Raw genomic sequence first — 19,383 nt, 5'->3', positions numbered from 1 at the left:
ATATCGAGCTTCAAAAATGTATTGACTCCAGATAATTAAGCTAAGGTTTGATTGATTGCTAAAAACCTATGTCTTTCTATACAAATGTTTTTAATGCTTAAGAGCATTAAATAAGGATTGGGGTTTGAGTACAACAATCATTTCTACACACCAATCAGTGGGCTCATCTGTCTAGTAGTCAGCGCCCATTTTCCCCATTCTGGTTAATTCATTTTTCACTTGGTATTGGGCATTGCTGGGATGCTGATAGACCAAAATGAATGGCTGATGGCAATACTTTGATTTTTAATTTCTCAAGAGATTGCTTCATCCCATGAAAGCCTGTATACTGTTTGTGTTGTATGTAGATTCTAGTTTCTCTGCTAGGTGTAGCTGTTGCATTGCAGGCAACCCCATTAGGAACACTCTTAGTCCTCATGCCCTCATATCACATGGATAGATATTTTTTCACTTCTTTTTCCAGTGCTCCTTTCCACTGGACCCAACTTTTTAATACATTTAAATAGCTTCTTGTGTTTCTTGTTTTGAAAGTTTACTAATTTTTGTGAATCATTTATATCCTGTCCAAAAAACACAATTTGGGCAGCTTGAATTTCCCATCATGATATAGATTTCAAGCAGTATTCCATTGGCATTGCAGCTACATTACAGTAAATCAACCACACAGTTTTAACCTCCATGTCTTAACCTATATGTGTACAGGTGGTATTCAAACATTCTATCCCCATGGCTACTAACAGAAATGGTGGACATGGGAATGGTGTGCGAGAAATGGCATGGGGAAGCTCCATGTATTTACTGGAGAGACACTGAGGGGTTGTTTATTTAAGAAAACAAACAATCCAGTTTTAATAAAGAGAAATAGAAGAGATGAATACAACAGAGAAACTTACAACAAAAAGCTAAACAACAGACCCTTTCCAAACTCCATCCTCACTCTACTTAAATCTTGTTTTAAACCGTCACTTCCCCTCCTGGCATCTCCCCTGCTCACGCTATTCAAACCTCTGCCATTGTTTAGAATCACCACTGTTATTGTCTTAGTATTCCTTCAGCTCTACTTTATTCAGACTTCTGCTGTTGTTTAAAATGGTGGCTTTCTCCCTTCTCAAGTCTCCGCCATTGTTTAAAACAGCCACTATTTCCACTTCAGAGTCTTCATGTCTTTCTGATTATACTCAAAAATCCTCCTCTTTCCATTCCTCATCCACCACATGCAAGAGGGATAAATCATGCAGAGTTCTCAAATATTGCATAGTATGAAGGAACTTTACTCAGACCTCTGCCATTGTTTAAAGGCACATTTTTCTTTTCGGTTTTCTCCATCTCCACTTTACTCAATTTCTGCCTTTGTTTTAAATAATGTTTCCCCTTCTCAGTGTCCATTCTTCCTCACTCCCATACCATGGAACCAAACAATGAACTTCTCTGCTTGGTATCAAGTAAGAGAAAATATGCTAAAAATGCAATACTGTACCGATGTTATTTGACACTGGTTAAATTGGCCGAAATGTATAGAAGGAATTTTGGGAAATGGTGTATAACAAGTTAGAAAAAATATTTTAATTTACATTTCCCAAGAGACCAAAATCATTCCTTCTTGGCATAATTGGAAATGAGTGACCAAAAAAAGCCCATAATTTATTCTTGTATGCAACAACAGCTGCAAGGATAGTATACGCAAGATACTAGAAACAAAGAGAGATTCCAGAGAAAGAACAATAGTTAAACAAACTAATCAAATATGTTGAGCTTGCAAGTATGACATCTAAAATAAGAAATGTAGACAATAAACAGACGAAGAGTGAGTGGGAGTATTTAGGGGAATATTTACAAAAATAATGATCTTAAATATAAATTCTAGATAGGGGTTACCTCTTCACCATACAAAGGATATAGGAAGGTGGAAAATAAGGTGAAGGTATTATTGTATATAAAGCACCCATAGGTACCACTTTATAGCGGGAAGGTAAATGGCGTTCCGTGTGCTGCGCTAGCGCAGGCTCGCCAGAGCAACGATGTCACACTGGCCATGTGACCCAGAAGTGTCTGCAGACGGCGCCAGCTCCCAGCCTCTAGAGTGAGATGAGCGGACAACCCTAGAGTCTGTCAAGACTGGCCCGTACAGACAGGGGTACCTTTACCTTTATTATTGTATATGTAGCTAATTAAGATGTACAAAAAACTGTCATGGAGTGCTGGGTGGGAAGTCCAAAAGAACTACAGTATAAGAATGGAAAATGATATGAGTGTATAACTGAAATTTTACAAAGCAAAAAAAGCAAATGCAGGATTATGAGGATGAGGCACTATAAATCCAATGGGGGCTGAGTGATGATATTCTAACATTTTTATTACATAGAGAAAGACCACTGAAATGAAATTTCTATGTGTTCCTGAAACATCACTTTACTCACCCTCTACTAATTGGTATTAAGATATTTCCATAGTATGAGAAGAATGATTTCAGTTTTAAATAATTCATGTTACATGTGATTTTTTTTCTTGTCCTTGATGGATGACTGATCATTTATTTATTATATTTTCTGGTGCTTTATTTTCAGAAATAAATTTTTAATGGGCATCAAATCAATTAGGATGCATTTTGCTATCGTAGACTGTTGACTGTTAAAACATGGGTGCTGATGGCTTAGAAATTGGTGGTTGACTTAGGGAGCAATCCAAACCCAAGATCCATCAAGATGAACAAGTTAGATTGAAACAAAAAATATTCCTTCCAGTAGCACCTTAAAGACCAACTAAGTTAGTTCTTGTTATGAGCTTTCGTGTGCATGCACACTTCTTCAGATATCTGAAGAAGTATCTGAAGAAGTATCAGTAGATTCAATCTACTGGTTTCAATCTACAGCTTGTTTGGATAAGGCTTGTGGCAAGGGTCTAGAGAGCAAGCGTTCGCCCTGACCAATCCAAACACCAATAATTAAGCCAGTGAGAAATCCCATGGCACCAACTAGATAATTACTAACAATGGACGAAAATACATCAAGTTCCAAATGAATGCAATAGAACATGCTATTCTGATAATAAATCCTCTCAATAAATTCTTGCTTGTTGTTGAGATTAAATATGATTACAAAATTGGCTGAATCACAGGGTGTTCTAAATTCAGTCTTCTTCCAAGATACTCTAATCCCATCCCATTTGCCCTCAAAGGACACCCATTTCCTCACAACCATTATATCAGGCATAGGCAAACTTGGCCCTCCAGATGTTTTGAGACTACAGCTCCCATCATCCCTGACCACTGGCCCTAGGGATGATGGGAATTGTAGTCCCAAAACATCTGGAGGACTGAGTTTGCCCATGCCTGCATTAGACAATTCATGGTGGTAATGATGAGTTTTTCTGTTTGTTTGTGTTTGTTTGTTTGTTTATAGCATTCTTATCCTGTCTTTCCTCCAAGGAGCTCCAGGTGGCATATGATTCTCCCCTCCCCCCATTTAATCCCTACAACAACCCTGATCTTAAGGTAGGTTAAGCTGAGAGGTAGGTTAACCCTGAGGTTGAGGTAGGTTAAGCTGAGAGCCAGTCACTAGCCCAAGGTCACCCAGTAAACTCCCTGACCGGGTGCATATTTGAACAATGGACTCCCAGGTGCTGGTCCTACACTCTGACCACACATTTATTTCCCACCTAATCAAAATCATTGGAAGGCTGCACACTAATAAAAATAAAAGAATCATAAAACCTTTTTTTAAAAGTCATAATTACAGATCGCATCACAAACACACAAATAAGACTAAAGCAGTGGTTAAGAGCGGTAGTCTCGTAATCTTGGGTAACCGGGTTCGCGTCTGCGCTCCTCCACATGCAGCTGCTGGGTGACCTTGGGCCAGTCACACTTCCTTGAAGTCTCTCAGCCCCACTCACCTCACAGAGTGTTTGTTGTGGGGGAGGAAGGGAAAGGAGAATGTTAGCCGCTTTGAGACTCCTTAAAGGGAGTGAAAGGCGGGATATCAAATCCAAACTCTTCTTCTTCTTCATCTAAATAAACCACCACACAAAAATGTTTGCCTTCCAAAAACCTACAAAAATGATGAATAAGCTGAAGCTAACTGCTGGTGCAAATAATTGTTTTCACCTGTGCAGGTGTGAAACGCAGATGTAGGGAAAAACATTTAAGTCTGGGATACAGTATTTTGTTGGCCACCCCTGATTGCAAAACAAGCATCAACAGTTGATAGCAGCCCTATCCAGTTACTCTTTCATGCCTCTGATCCTCTTGTAATTCCCATTGCATGAAGGGGGGCAGCAAGGATCACTTGCCCCCCTGCCATGTCCCTATTGTGGGAATTCAATTTTAGTTTCCATTTCAGAGCATGTGAAAGACAGCCCTGGGTTGTTTGAACCTTTAATTAGTTCTGTTGCCTACCCCCCCATATAAACTACCCAAGACACTTTCTTTTAACGTTTAAATAACACAGAACTTTTACTTACTGTACTAGCAGTTGCAGATTAAATATACAATGTGGGTAGGTGATACTTGAGTTGCTAAAACATCTTCCATAGATTAAGCTGCTACAGACTAACTAACTCTGAGGCAGACAGCAGCACAACTTAACATACCTGCTGCTCTAATGGTTAAACTGTATGTACTACTAGCTGTCACAGCTGTACCAAAAGCCATAACTGCCTCAGGCTTATGGCATCTCAGAGTTCTGCAACTCTTTACATACACATTTTGGATGCTAACATCTCACACCTATTGCCATTCCTGCAGCTCCTCAGTTTTGTCATGGGAAGTCTTTTCTTCTTGAGAATTTAAGAACATAGGAAAAGCCTGCTGGATCAGGTCAATGGCCTGTCTAGTCCAGCATCCTGATCTCACAGTAGCCATCCAGATGCCCGTCGGAAGCCTGAAAGCAGGACCTCAGTGCAACAGCACACTTGTGATTCCTGGCAACTGTTATTCAGAGGCCAGTAGAGTCTAGACCAGTAGAGATAGTGTAGAACCCGGATAGAGCTTAGAGATCATGGCTCCCCTGGAAATCTCCCTGCTGCAGAAGTTCAGCCTCCAGCATATAGTGAGCTGCAGGAATGGTGACAGGGATGGGCTAAGATTCATCCCTTCTCTCCTGCTTGCACAATCATAATTGCTTATGGAGGTGAGAACAACTGTATGAGTAGAGCTAGTGTTCAGCTCCATTACTTTGATCTCATTTGGAAATGGACAGTCATCAGTCATTAATGCCATTCCATGTATCTACAGTGCCCCAGTGGAGCATCATTATACCAATATGAACCTCCTATGCATATAGTGAGTGTGATGTTGTATATGAATTTCATGGAGAGGTAATCGCCGCCATTAGATCAGCAAGCAGAACTGTGTGGTTAGATTAAAGCTACCCTCAGTGACTACAATGGATCTAGGTAGCTGATCAGTGAAAACTAAAATATAATGTTTACATTATATGCCTGTCAGAGTGTCAAAATTAAAGCTCATGGCTTGTGTAATCAAAACAAGATGCTCTAATTCCCCATCCTACTTAATTGTGATTTTGTCATCAGCATTTTAAAACAGTATCGTATTTACATAATAGACTTTAATTGCCTTGTTTTCACATGGATACAAGCAATTAAAGCTGTTTTCATGGCCCAAATCTCTTAATACTTTAAGGAGTTCTAATACTGAAAGTGATTTGCAAACTATTTTTATGGGGGGGGGGAGTTAAAATGAAAGTTTTACAGCCCTTTATTGGTGTATCTGCATAGGATTTGGCATTTCTTTTCATCACTTCAGTCAATAACAGCACTGAAAGATATATACCATAAGTTGCATTGCAAAACAACCGTATTTCGAAATTGCAGTTTAAAAATTTAAACCTTAATATTTTCTTGGTGGGATACTTAAAAACGTGATGGTAAATGAATAATGCATTTGAAAACTGTATTCATTCTATTGCAAACATTTATAAAGGAACAATTTTCTTCCGAAATGAGAAACCTGATGGGAAGATTAATGTACTGACATCATCACCCCTACTGCATGGCTACAACTCCCACATGTTTTCTTAAGACCCAGCTGAATTGCAGCCTTCCAAGGGTACTGTACCCTTGTTCTTTGCAGGCTCACTATGACAATATGCCATGCTTCCTGGGTCGGGGCATCCTTACTGGTAGACAAGCTCAGCCGTGAAGTTTCAGAAAGGTGGTGAAAATACTATGGGTTGGGGATTGGAACCCTCCTAAACCCCAAAAAATTAATAAATGGTACTTTTTTTATTATTTGGGATATGAAGAGAGAAATACAAGCTGAGAGAAATACAAGCTGCAGAACCAGACAAGGAATCCCTGGACTGGCTTATGCAAACCAGCCTGGCCAGGCTACTGAAAGGTCATTAACAAGACAAAAGGTGTTGATAGCCCATCTAAGAGGAATCATTGGGCCTGGGCAGAGAGAGGTTGCCAAGGTGGTTCCTTCACTTCAAGAAGTGAAGTCTCAGTAGACATCAAACAGATAAAACAACTACAAAACTTTACAAAGTCAACTGAAGGAAGCCCTGTTTGGGGAAGTTTTTAATGTTTTAGATTTTGTTGTGCTTTTATTATGCTGGAAGCCACACAGAGTGGCTGGGGCAACCTAGTCAGATGGGTGGGGTATAAGTAATAAGTAACTATTATTGTTATTATTGTTATTGTTGATGATGACTAAATAATGAGAAAGGCACCCGCATGTCAACGCTCTCACATGAGAACTCATCTCTTTGGTCTCACTTTGTGCAAACTGAGAGTTCATTACCGTTCTCCTATGACTGCACATTGGAGGGAAGGACAAACAATGGTAGCAGTGAGCAAGTCATTTTTCTGGGAATTGCTGACTTTTCCACTGAGGAATCCCTGAGAAGCCGAGAACTGCAGGGTTCCTAGTAAACAATTTGAAAAGCATTGGTGTGTAGAATATCGATTCAGCTCATCAGGGGGCAGCAATTTAGTAGAGGTGATTGGTGGGAAGAGGCTATACATCAGTAGTAGTGCACCTGCACAGCATACACAAGGCTCCCTGCATTCTTCAGTTAAAAGGATCTCAAGTAAGAGATCTAGCTCCTTCCCATGACTTGAAGAGCTAGTCCAAGTGCACTGTACTGGGACTAAATGGACCAATGGTCTGACTGACTATAAGAGAGGTTCATATGTTCACACAAGCTGAAAGCCCTACTAGCCTCTTGAAGACTGATGTTTTTTGCTGTGACAGATTTGGAAGCTAGCTGTTCTTTTGCGGGGAAGTATAAACAGGTTTGTTGTCACGGCACACATTAAGTTGGTCCATGGCCCCTGCTGTGTAATGACTGTTAATGTTTTTCAGGTTAGCACCCCTAATCTTAAGAAATCAGATTACCATATACATATAATGCATTTGCAGTGCCACCTTCTCCTCCTTCTCAAGTTGCACAGTTCTGTAGTTGTGAGTGCAAACTGTTTTGGAATTCTTTTGAAAATAGGATTTGTTTTGGATGCTTCCACCCCCCCTCCACTTGTTATGCAATGAAACAGTTTTTCTGTAAATACACTTAGACAAATGCATGTTCTACCGTTCACGATGTTTATAAATTTGGAAAATTAAGTGGAGTGCCAAATGGGATTATATATTAAAGGAAATATGTACAGTGCTGCCGGGCACTTCCAGATTCCTTAGCACAGCATAGGTGCTGCACACAGGCTAGAGCATTATGTTTTGGCATTCAGGACGTATTAAATTTAATACAATTGCAGTCCTTACAAGCACAACTTTTCTCCTTAGGTAAGATGACTGCTACCTCACTAGGCATGAGACAAACAATACTGCCAGAAGCATATACATTTTGTCAGATAAAACTAGCATTATTGATTTTAAACTTTTCCTTATTCCATTCCCTAATCATATCTAGATCACATATGGGCAGCCTGTGGCCCATAGGCCACATGTTGTTGTTGTTAATTAAATTTATATACTGCCCTTCGTCCAAAGATCTCAGGGTGGTTCACATGTGGCACACAGCTGATTTCCATGCACGTTGGGCCCCTTTGCTATCTGATTTGCCTCATCTGGTTTGTCTCCCCCACTTTTCTGATGGTTGATTGATTTATATTGTTGTTTTTATAACATTTTAATTTTAAAGTGTTGGCAAAGTCTTCTTTTGTACTCGCGAGTAAAGGTAAAGGTAAAGGGACCCCTGACCATTAGGTCCAGTCGTGGCTGACTCTGGGGTTGCGGCGCTCATCTCGCTTTATTGGCCGAGGGAGCCGGCATACAGCTTCCGGGTCATGTGGCCAGCATGACTAAGCCACTTCTGGTGAACCAGAGCAGCGCACGGAAACGCCATTTACCTTCCTGCCGGAGCGGTACCTATTTATCTACTTGCACTTTGACGTGCTTTCAAACTGCTAGGTTGGCAGGAGCAGGGACCGGGCAACGGGAGGTCACCCCGTCGCAGGGATTCGAACCTCCGACCTTCTGATCGGCAAGTCCTAGGCTCTGTAGCGCCACCTGAGTAGACTCTTGCAAAAAGCTCAGTCTCTGCTTTTGTTTGAAATAAAGATTTGGACTGCAGCACCGGTAGTATTGCATCTAGCCCAGTACTGGCTGCTTTAACCGGCAGTGGCTCTCCAAGGTCTCAGATGAAGACCTGTGCCATAACCGACCTGATCCCTTTTATAAGTGAAGATGCCAATTGCTGATCTTCTGCATGCATAACATGTGCTTACCACTAAAATGTGGCACTTCTAGGTTGTTGTTGTTTTTTTAAAAAAATGGTCTCATCCCTTCTTGTGGACACTTGTGAATAACTTAAGAAAAATAGCAGTGCAATTCTGTACATGTCTGCACAGAAGTAAGTCCCATGGTGCTAAGTGGGGCTTATTCCCAGGTATGTGAGAATCACAGCCAAAATATGCAAAAATTTGGGTCGCTGTTCTCTTTGGTCAGAATAGATAAATTTCAAAGTATATATTCCAGGGTGGGGAACCTGTGGCCCTCCTGATATTATTGGACTCCAGCTCCCATTATCCTCAGCCAGCATGATGAAGGGTCAGGGATGATAGGAACTGGAGTCCACCAACATCTGGAAAGCCACAGGTTTCTATCCCCGATATAATGTCAGAAGTTAATCATTGACATAATTCCCTGTCTATAAATCCTTTTGTGAGAATAGTTCACAAAAAGCACCTGGGATTTGAAACTGTATTTTTAAAAAGCTTGAAATACTTTTAATGTCTTTTTTTACAGTGGGTGTCAGGTGTGAAGCTAATGCATAGGGGAAAGGAGTTTATGTCAAGTTTTTTTGTTCTTTTTCTAAGAACCACAGAGCAGACAAGCAGAAAGACGGAGTGAGGTGGAATTTTAATCCTGGAGGCTTACTTGAATGTTCATATTTTATGAGGATTTAGCTATTAAAGGTTCATGCATAAGGGTGCCATATGTGAATATTAAATTACACTAATATTATTCAATCTCTAATATTGAATTACCCAAGTGCTTACAAAAATACATTCTACAGTCTCATGCTGCTGCCGGAAGGTAGGATGTTAAGAGGTAACATATGATATGTAATTACAGAGGGATATTGACATCCCAGGCTTGCAGCAGAGCAGAGTATCATGTGGAACCTGCCCTTTGGGCAATTTTCAAACTTTTGTATAATGATGTATCTCTGCTGCTGGGACTACATTTCTATCCTTGCAATTGTATGGATTTCCATTGGTCTAACTGCCTACCTTCAGGCACTATCCAGGATTTTATGACTGCATTTATGTTCTCAAGGCAAGAGTTTCCACATTATCAATGCAAATCCTCATTGCAGCAATTTACCTGTCCAGAGGAGTCATGTTGCTGGCTGATCTTGCCCTCCAGGGAGTTCTTGATTGGTGTTTCCCTATCTAGGTCCTGCTTTCATAGTGATGTACCACCCAGGAATGATGTTTGCAGAAAAGGAATGTACATCACAGCAGCTGCATTGTATGTAAAATGTCTTGCTTGGGCAAAGAGACTTGGTAACTTCAACATTAGGACTAATCTAACAAGAATTTGACCCCCTCCCAAGCAAGGCAGGTTTATTACTTTTAATAAAGTGAGATAGAAAGTGCAGAACCCTCTTTCCTACCCGCACCCCTCCCCATATTCACAAATTAGAGGTCAAATTCATAAAATTCAGAGCAGTGTCAGATCCAAGTTTGGGGCAGGGTATTCTCATGGACAAAATGTTCCATGCCATCTGGTGTGGGCCCAAAACCTCACCACTGCCAGCACTGTGGCCCATTTCCTGTCCATTTCTGCCCAAAATATAGCACTAACTAGAAATAAAGGTATATTAATTCCTTGGTGTAGTTAGGAACTAGTGGTTAGACTAGGTGATGTCTGGCTACAACCTTTCTGTAAAACACTGAAACCTCCAGAAACAAGTTGGCATTGACTTTTCCTTAAAAAAATAAAAAATAAAAGGCGTTAAGTCCCCCAAATTATAAGCGCTTTGTCTTTTCATATCTTTTTATGTTATAAATACAATGTAGGGTTCCTTTTTTCATGGAACTATTGGCACTGGCAGCCATTTTAAGAAGGCTGTTGTGAACAGAGACCATTTACTCGCCAGAAAGACCAAGCTGAAGCTACTCAAGTCCAGCATCTGGACCAGATGTGGGACTTGTTTCCTCCCTCCTCATAGAACTGAGCTACCAGCTGGGCATTTCATTGCTGGACATGAACTTCTGCCTGCACCCATTGTTGTCACCATTTCTGAGGTTCCAGAGGGGATGGTGAGGTTAGATGGGGGTCCCAACAAGAGGAAATGCGAATTCCCAGTACTGAAGCCCCATTGGGCAGGGTAACACAATCTCTGCCATTGCCTCAAAGGACATTAAGTCTCAACAGTCCCCATGAGCACTGGGGGCTACCACAGTAGCCTGCTTCCCTTCTTTCTGTCATCAGAGAGTCTTACATCAGGGCTGATGTCTGTGGAAGAGCAGAAAAGTTGGGAGATTCCAGGAGCGAGCAATGCCCCTACCCTGCAAGAATGTGGACTTTGGCCAATCCAATATGCCAATCCTGGGTCCAAGGAATTATGATATTGTAAGAAATTTGATTAATTTTGAGAGGTTACTAAAAACCCTGATAACTTAATTTAAAAATGTGTGTGTCATACTTTTTAATCAGTTTATTGCTGCTGCCATTTGATTTTATTAATAAGGAGAAATGGCCTTTAGTACTGTCTTGCATACTGTGTGCCACTGTTAATTCAATTTATCTGATGTTCTTTGTAGCACCAGGCAACTGAGTTGCACTGTAAAGCCACAAACTACTTCAGCTTGTCATAAAATGTGGGGCAATCCGGTTAAATATTTTCCAAGTTTATACCTGTGTGAATATGAAAACTGAATGCATTACATAAGCCATGCTGTACTAGAAGGAAAACTACTTCTAGACCTGCAAAGTTTGAATCAGTTTTTAATGCACTTGTATTTTGAAATGGCATTTTTGTATACACATTTTGCAGGGTAATTGCTGCAATAATTCCATCAAAGACAAGGTATCTACAGAAACATTTTCAATGTACACAGCCAGCAACTTTTGTGCCTTGCTGTGTATCAATCTGGCAGCATTTTGGCCTTCTAAAGGAGACGTTTTTCAATGTTGTGATGGCTCTGTGGTTCCGTCAGTGGAGTTGTGTGATTTCACCTACCAATGCAAGGATTGTAGTGATGCAGAACAATGTAAGTAGATGTCACTAGCCTTCAGTGCATTTCCTCTTTATGGTGTTAAATAGATTACAATACAAATCAACAGTTTCTCAGTGTTCTTCTAGAATCCAGTATTAGTTGGATGCAATTAGTTCTTACCTGAGATCAGCTTTAAAACAAGTTTTGAAAAACATTGCTGTGGAAATCAAGTTCATATTTTGAAAATGGACAGAGATCAAAGACCCAGAGAGTGATGATTTATTAACTTGGTAAGCCTTTAGTAAGACCTTAGTATCATGGAACATTTGCCCCAAGGAAGAAGACATTGGAAGACAGTTGGGGGTGGGGTGGGATGGGATTGTGATAAGATTGGGTATTTTGTGATTATATATTTCTCTTGATTACTGTTCTATGTACATATTTATATTTGCAGGATTATTGTCCCCATTTTATTTAAGTATCATTTAGAAAACCAATACCCCGCCTGCCCTTCTACTGCTTTTGCATCATTCAGGACAGTCTGCAACAATTAAAAACAAAACAAATCTACTACAATGAATAAAATAACAGCATAAAAGCTGAAATAGGCTTGGCAGTTAAAGCATTCTAAAATAAGGGTCTAAACTTGACTGAATATCTCTCCTCACTTTTGCAAGATCATGTCCTCCATGAAAGTAGATTGGGGGTATATGGCAAAATTAAAGGGATGGTGATCTAACTTTCTGAATGTTCAGGGTTGAGGCCTAACCTTAAATCTGAGGTGGGTGAGACCATCTTTCACTCCTAAGAATGCTGTGTTCCAGGAATGCCAAGTGTTTTTTAGTATTCAAAAAAAGGAAATAAGAAAAGACCATTGGCCAAATTTAAATAGACACCCCCCCTGCAAATTCTTAGAATTTGCCTGCCCCGAGGATTCATCTAATATTTGGGAATGTTTTTACCCACCCCCACAATCTGCATAAGATTCTAATTAAAACAGTGTACCTTATTCTTGTGCAACCATGCTTAGAAATGTACTGCACATGCCACAATGCACCAGTTCCTTCTAACTAGTATGATTTTTTACCTATCATTCATCAAATGCCGACAACATCTGTTTTAATGACAAAAAGTTACATGTATGTCTTCTAAGATTTGAAGGGGCGCCTGGTTAACAGCCAGTTTACTTACTGCAGCCATCTTGGAAATCTTTGAAAACTACCAGTGAGTTTGCACTGTGGCATTATAAGAGATTTAAAAATGGACACTAACCAGAAAAGCAGAGTTTGTTTATACATTACTGGAATATGAAATACCAAGATTATATTCATCTGTATATATTGCTTTCTTTAATATAAATCTGGCCTGTATTGTTACTACTAGAAATTTCAATTACCGGTATATTGCCACATAGATTGATTTAATGATAATTTTAATGATAATTTTCATGTCATCATGATTCCCACCCCCCATTGTATGTTTGCATTTTCATAATAATAAAGGGCTCAAGGTATGAGCTGTAGCTTCTTCTCCATGCCCTGTCCCCTTCCAAGAAGTCTACCTAGAATTCATAGACTGTGTGGCTCTTTTAATCTTGGAAGGTTTACACATAGCTATAAGTCCTTTTAAAGAAATGTGGCCTGCATTTCAATAAGCTATTAACTTCAATATTATGGGAGGTAAAAACCTTACATTTGAGTAGGGCATGCTAGCTGAGAGTCAGCCATATATTTTACTGTGCTCAGATCTTCATGAATTAGTTTTCAGTATGGGGCATCAAGTGTTTACATTTTCATTAGCTCTTTGAACTGACTTTCATATCTAAGCTGCTTCTGTTTTGCAGTTGTGTAAGAAGAGGAAGACAAATGGCTGACAGAGTGATTGCATATTGAGTCAGGTTCAAGATAACTTAAAATTATTCACCTAAGGGGTAAAATGAGAAAGTTTCTCCTTAAAGTATATACATTCCATCTCCCCCAAACATATACTACCAGATACTTTTTAAAATGTCTTATGTGGTCTTCTGTGGAAAATTAAATGGGCATGGCTGAGCAGTAGTTTATGTTTAGACAGAAATGTGAGATACTGTGAAATAATGAAAAGATGTGTAAATCTCAGACAGTGTAGGGAAGCATGTGTAAAACAACTCACCCATTTTGCTCCGTCTTGTATGTTTCAGTTTTATCCAACAGGTTTATCTCCAAGCTGATTATATTCAGTGATGATTCTGAAGGGTATATAGTATAAATTAAATTCTTATTCCACAAACAATGGTTTTTAACACTACTCTGCTCCCTGAAATTAGTTTTTCTGGTAAGGTAAAGGGTAAAGGTACCCCTGACCATTAGGTCCAGTCGCAGACGACTTTGGGGTTGCAGCGCTCATCTCGCTTTACTGGCCGAGGGAGCTGGCGTTTGTCCGCAGACAGCTTCCGGGTCATGTGGCCAGCATGACTAAGCTGCTTCTGGTGAAACAAAGCAGCACATGGAAAGACCATTTACCTTCCCACAGGAGTGGTACCTATTTATCTACTTGCACTTGACATGCTTTTGAACTGCTGGGTTGGCAGGAGCTGGGACCGAGCAATGGGAGCTCGCCCCGTTGTGGGGAGTTGAACCGCTGACCTTCTGATCGGCAAGCCCAAGACTCTGTGGTTTAGACCACAGCGCCACCCACGCCCCTTTTTCTAGAGTCATCCCTAATTAAATTAAATTAGATAACTTTTAAAGTATTATATTGTGAAAACTATACAATAAAATAGAATTACAAATCAGCAAACTTTTTAGTATTAAAAGAGCATCATATTTTGATGTCTTTAAATAGTTTAGGAAACTGAGGAAAACTCAACAGAAAATATTTAGTGCACAAGCCACTTTTTGGCAGTGCGCATGTGTACTCAAATGTAAGCTTCCTTTGGAATTTCCTCCCAACTAAGCAGGTATAGGCAAGCTGCATAAATGGTTTTACGGAAGTTTTAAATTGCAAGGAAAAAGTGCTGATTGCTTAAGTAAAACGACATTATTCTATACACCTAACATTATGCTGTTCCATTCATTGTCAGTTTTGCCCTTTAGACTTTCATCACTGCACCATTTCAATCCTGCATACCGATGTAAGAGTTGTTTTAAGGCTGGTGTGGTTTTTAAAAATGCCTTCCCTCTCTATTAATATTTTGCAACTGCCCACCTGAGAAATGTGCAGGAATGAGCCTAAGAGATCTCCCTCTCCACCACCAACGATTATAACTTTTTTTGAAGATGTTATGAAGATATTGCTGAAAATGCAATCTAGCAAAGCATTATGTTGATGAAGATACAAATGTTTGAGCCAAATGCTTGTTTTCAGTGATTAATCTTCATTGCTCTAAAGGAAAGGGCAATGCTGCTGACATGTACAATATTGAATCATTAGTGCTAAATGCTGCCTTGGTTATGTTAGCAATATTTGCGAGAATTATTTTTTATGAATATCTACTTTTGCTAGCCTCTTCAATTTTCTAAACATTTATACAGAATAGATGAAAAAGCACAGAAAGACAGATTATTTTTATTACAGGGGGGAGGATGTTCTGCTGCATCCATCTTCTTTTATACCCATTTAATTTTGCCTTTTATCATGTACAATGTTTAAGATGTGCAGGGGAAAAACAGGTTGCAGAGTTCTTCCTGGGGTATTCTTCCTGTAAATGGGGTAATCTCTTGTTTGAAAACTCCCTGCAAATGGAGTGCTGGGCTAAAATAATTCTCCTTGATTTGCTAGTCAGTCATCCAGCTTGGTCATATGCTTAAAGGTATGTTCATAATCAGAATTGGACTCTGTATGTTTCAATGCAAATCTGAAATAGTACCATTTGCTTTTGCTCAAATGCTGGTAGATTCATTTCAGATTTGTTTTATGTGGAGTAAACTTCATTTCCATGTCTAACCACCTGATACCTGATAGAGATGGCAGATTTTGATAGTGTAATATCAGAGTTTTTAACATGTATGAAATAGACCTGTGATCTTTTATACTTAAAGTTCATTGTTTTAGGTAAATTGTAATCTGAAAGCAATAGAACAGAATTGGCATGCTTTTTTATTAATGAAAAACATTAATAAGTACCGTACTGTTAGAAACTTCAGAATCTAGACCAGAATGGAAAAATCCAGGCAGCAATATTTTTTAAACACAAGTTTTATTGACTTTGGTTTAATTTGTCAGACAAATAAAGCAAAGGGGTGCATTCAGGAAAAATGAGAGAATGCCCCCGAACACCAGGGGCAGACAGTTTTTATCCCCTTAGGCAAAGCAAAGTTCAGCCCCCCCCAGACATTCCCCTTTATGCATATTCATTGAAGCTCAACCAATTAAAGAATTGATGGTGGCCCTTCGGTTCCAGGCTGCATTATTCACTAGGTGGCACTGATGGCTTATAATCCTCTTGACCTATTGGCAATTCCCGTAAATGCTCCTTGACCCCCGCCTCTTTCTGTGGTTTTTAACAAGTTCAGGCCTCAGTCTTCTTTTAGAACTTTGTGGTGGGCTAGACATCCTGCTTCTTGCTCTCTCTTCGGTGTTTACCAGAATTTTGGTCAGCAGCTAGCTACAGGTGTGAAATGTTCTGACCACACATGCTGCATTTGCAAAGAATGCTTTTGCAAACAGAAGAGAGATAGCTTTTAGCCTTTTTAGCTTGCTCCTTTTAAAATGGCGTTTTTGGATTATAAAATGGCTCCAGCCTGGCTCTCCAAAGTGGACCTCTGGTCTCCACTCCTTCATTCCCCCCTTTCCATCACGAAAATGCCGACCGTTACGGTCTCCATTTTCGTTTTGATGGATCTATAGGTCACTCGTGGCATCTGTTGGGGCCAAGGTGCATACCAGACATTCTGACTTATTGGCAGAATGGGCTACCATCTCAGCCATTTGTAACCTCCTATTGTAGGGGTTATGGACGCCCCATGGCCAATACACAGGTAGGTTCTCTAATTCTCCAACCAGATACGATATTGTTCATGCCAGCAAGAATACAGGAACGTCCAAAGAAATAGGGCAATACATACCACTCCTACCCACCAACCTCAATATTTCCATAGTTCCTCCCACCAATACTCGGGGCCATTCCTAATATTCTTTTACCGCTGAAGGGCCCACTGATATTCGTATTCAATAAACGCTTGGGCCTCTGGGGTCATTTTCCACCTTATTTCGGAAGCTCCTGCCACTTGGATCAACTTCCCAACTATTCCCGGTGGGTGGGGACCCCTGTGGTTTCCTGGGAGAGTACTATATCCAAAAGGGGCTTCTTCTTCCACGTAAATGATGTTGCACCCACAAGAATATATCCACCCCTGCAATGGCCTGACACACGGGGTGACTATATCAAGGGGTTCTGGTCCCAATACCAAAAGTCCTAGTGGTGCCTCTAAATTTGCTGGAGAGCAAGTTTCTACGTTGGGGATGCTGCCCTCGGGCACCCCTCCCATCCAATTCTTCTGGAACTAGGTGCCCTGACTGTCTACTGGGTGGCAACTCTTATGCAGCCACAAGAATACCCTGCCACATTCAAGGGTATTAGGTATGGAGTTACCAGGCCCAGTAGTTCAGGCAGTATTCTGGGATTTTGGGAGACTCGAGCCACCACGATAGTCTCCCACAACCACAAGAGCAGTCTAGAACTCGATAGATTTCGACCGATCCTGCAGCTCTCCGGAGGAGCCACATCCAAGTGCGCTGGGCAATGCAGTGAATAAAGAGCCACAGTGGGAGAGTGGGATGCTGTACTGCGGCCGCCCTATTGAACCCTCGTTCCCAAGAGCCAACGAGTATGCCGTCTCTTACCACCGGCAAGACGAACCAGTCATAGCAGAGGCCAGCAGACCAATAGGGTTGGTATGGCTCGGTAGGGTCAGGGCAATAAGACATAGAGCAAGTCAATAAAGAAAATAAGAGAGAAAAGAGAAAGTCTTTGTGACTGTCCTTGTGATGAGTAGTCGCAGGATCTCGTTGCCCGTGGCCCAACGCTTTTCCTGGTAGCGTCAAACACAAGGTGATGATCAGCTTCAGAGGGTCAGCAGGATTTCAGACGCGTGTGATGTACCCAGGGGATCACCTCGGCTACTTTCACTGCAGTAGGGGATGAGGGGGTCGCCAGACGCTGTCACCCAGAGGAACTGGTGAACCGGCTCAGCGAGACTGCCGCGGGACTGCACGATGTACGCTCGAGGGAATACCTGGAAAGGAAGCAAACACACACACGACAAACAAAGGGATTGTACTTGTCCTTGAGTGATGTGATTTTTTCATCTGCCCCAAACTGGCGGGGATGTCTTGGACGAAAGGGGGTGGCCTGCCATACAAAAGTTCAAAGGGTGATAGTCTCAGTCTCTTGGTTGGCGCACAGGACACAGTTTTGGGATGTAGCAGCAGTTAGTTATAGCAGCAGTTAGTCGAGATAGGTTGGTGATGTAAAGTATTCTCCCAAGGTGTGCTTTAGCAGCTGGGCTTCCCAAATGGGTGGATTCGTGGCAATCCTTCACAATCACGCTGGCCAGATGCTGGGGCACCAAAAACACGGCTTTCTGGTCCTTCCTGGAGCGTTGCTCCTTCTTGACATGCCCACTGATGTTCATCAAGGGTGTAACGCTGTTCCACATCATCTGGAGTGAGTTCTGGGATTATTCTTTTGGCATAGCAGGCATTTCCTGGAAATCTGGGCTGCCAGTTGATAAAGGTTGGCTATATAGACATACTTTTCCAGCTGCTTGGTTGTGGCATCTGGCCCCATGTGGATGGACTCATAGTATCTGGTTTGTCAGCAGTACTTAAGATCACTTCTGGGACCACTGCTCCAATAACTGAGGCGGGGGCCGGTTCCCGGGCTGCTTCCTTGGCCACTTCTCCTGGTCCAGTCTTGTGTCCATAACCTCAATGCAATCGTGCGTCTGCTCCTCACCTTCTCCTACCGGCAACAGGGTAGCTGGGTTGAGGGCGGTGGTGCCCACTGGTGGAGGTTTCAGAGCTGCCTCACAAGCTGCATTATCTGCTTTCCGGTTGCCTCTAGTGACCATGTCCCGACCTCTGCCATGGCCTTTGCAGTGCATCACATCAATCTCTTTGGGGGCCCATACAGCTTCTAGTAACGTCTCAACTTCTGGACCGTATTTCAGAGCTTTCCCGTGGGCTCCAATCAAGCCCCGCTCTTTCCATAGGGCGCCATGCGCATGCAGGGTTAAGAAGGGATATTTAGAATCAGTATAGATGTTAGCCTTGCATCCAGCTGCCAATTGCATGGCAATGCCTTTCGCTGTTGGGCTTCACCTCAAAGGACAAATAACTCTTGGAGACTTTGGCCTCCTCAGAACTCTTGGAATGCTTGCCTGGCCTGCACCCCCACTTTTGGGTGCTCTATTGCCTGAGGAACAGCTTGCAACTGCCTTTTCAGCCTTTCTCCAACACACAGTCCATCAACACAGATGCGTTGAACCGTAGAAACAACTTCCCAAAGCAGCCTCAGCCCCCTCTGGGCTTGGTACTCAGCCCCCTCTGGGCTTGGTACTCTTTCTGGGCATCCTCTAGGCCCCTCTGGGCTTTCTGGGCGTTCCACAGACCCTTCTGGGCTTCCAGATCCCTCTGGTCTGGCTTCTACTGCGGCCTGACATGCCGTCTTCAGTCCCTGCCACGCAACCCAGGGCTTCTCTAGAGCATCAACCACGTCTGCTTCACAAGCCTCCACTGCGCCTGTAAACTTCTTAA

At 41.6% G+C, this 19,383-nt stretch overlaps 1 protein-coding gene and 1 long non-coding RNA gene across 10 annotated transcripts in view; one reads left to right on the top strand and one right to left on the bottom strand.

Annotated features, from left to right (window-relative positions):
- Positions 1 to 19,383, bottom strand: part of LOC310828072 — a 95,175-nt gene that overhangs the window by 69,816 nt on the left and 5,976 nt on the right. For all 8 annotated transcript variants that reach the window (XR_014556605.1, XR_014556606.1, XR_014556607.1 and 5 more), the window contains one exon: positions 13,798 to 13,873. This is a non-coding gene — a long non-coding RNA (uncharacterized lncRNA). The remainder of the gene's footprint in view (positions 1 to 13,797; positions 13,874 to 19,383) is intronic.
- The window catches only part of MALRD1 (MAM and LDL receptor class A domain containing 1), a 243,669-nt gene continuing 235,688 nt past the window's right edge, over positions 11,403 to 19,383 (top strand). For both annotated transcript variants that reach the window (XM_083704544.1, XM_083704545.1), the window contains exon 1: positions 11,403 to 11,700. In XM_083704544.1, coding sequence (XP_083560670.1) covers positions 11,538 to 11,700 — 163 coding nt within the window. In that variant the 5' untranslated portion in view covers positions 11,403 to 11,537. The remainder of the gene's footprint in view (positions 11,701 to 19,383) is intronic.

The sequence above is a fragment of the Podarcis gaigeae genome (assembly GCF_964106915.1).
Source record: "Podarcis gaigeae genome assembly, chromosome: 12".
Lineage (NCBI taxonomy): Eukaryota > Metazoa > Chordata > Lepidosauria > Squamata > Lacertidae > Podarcis > Podarcis gaigeae.
This window is presented reverse-complemented; position numbering and strand designations above follow the sequence as displayed.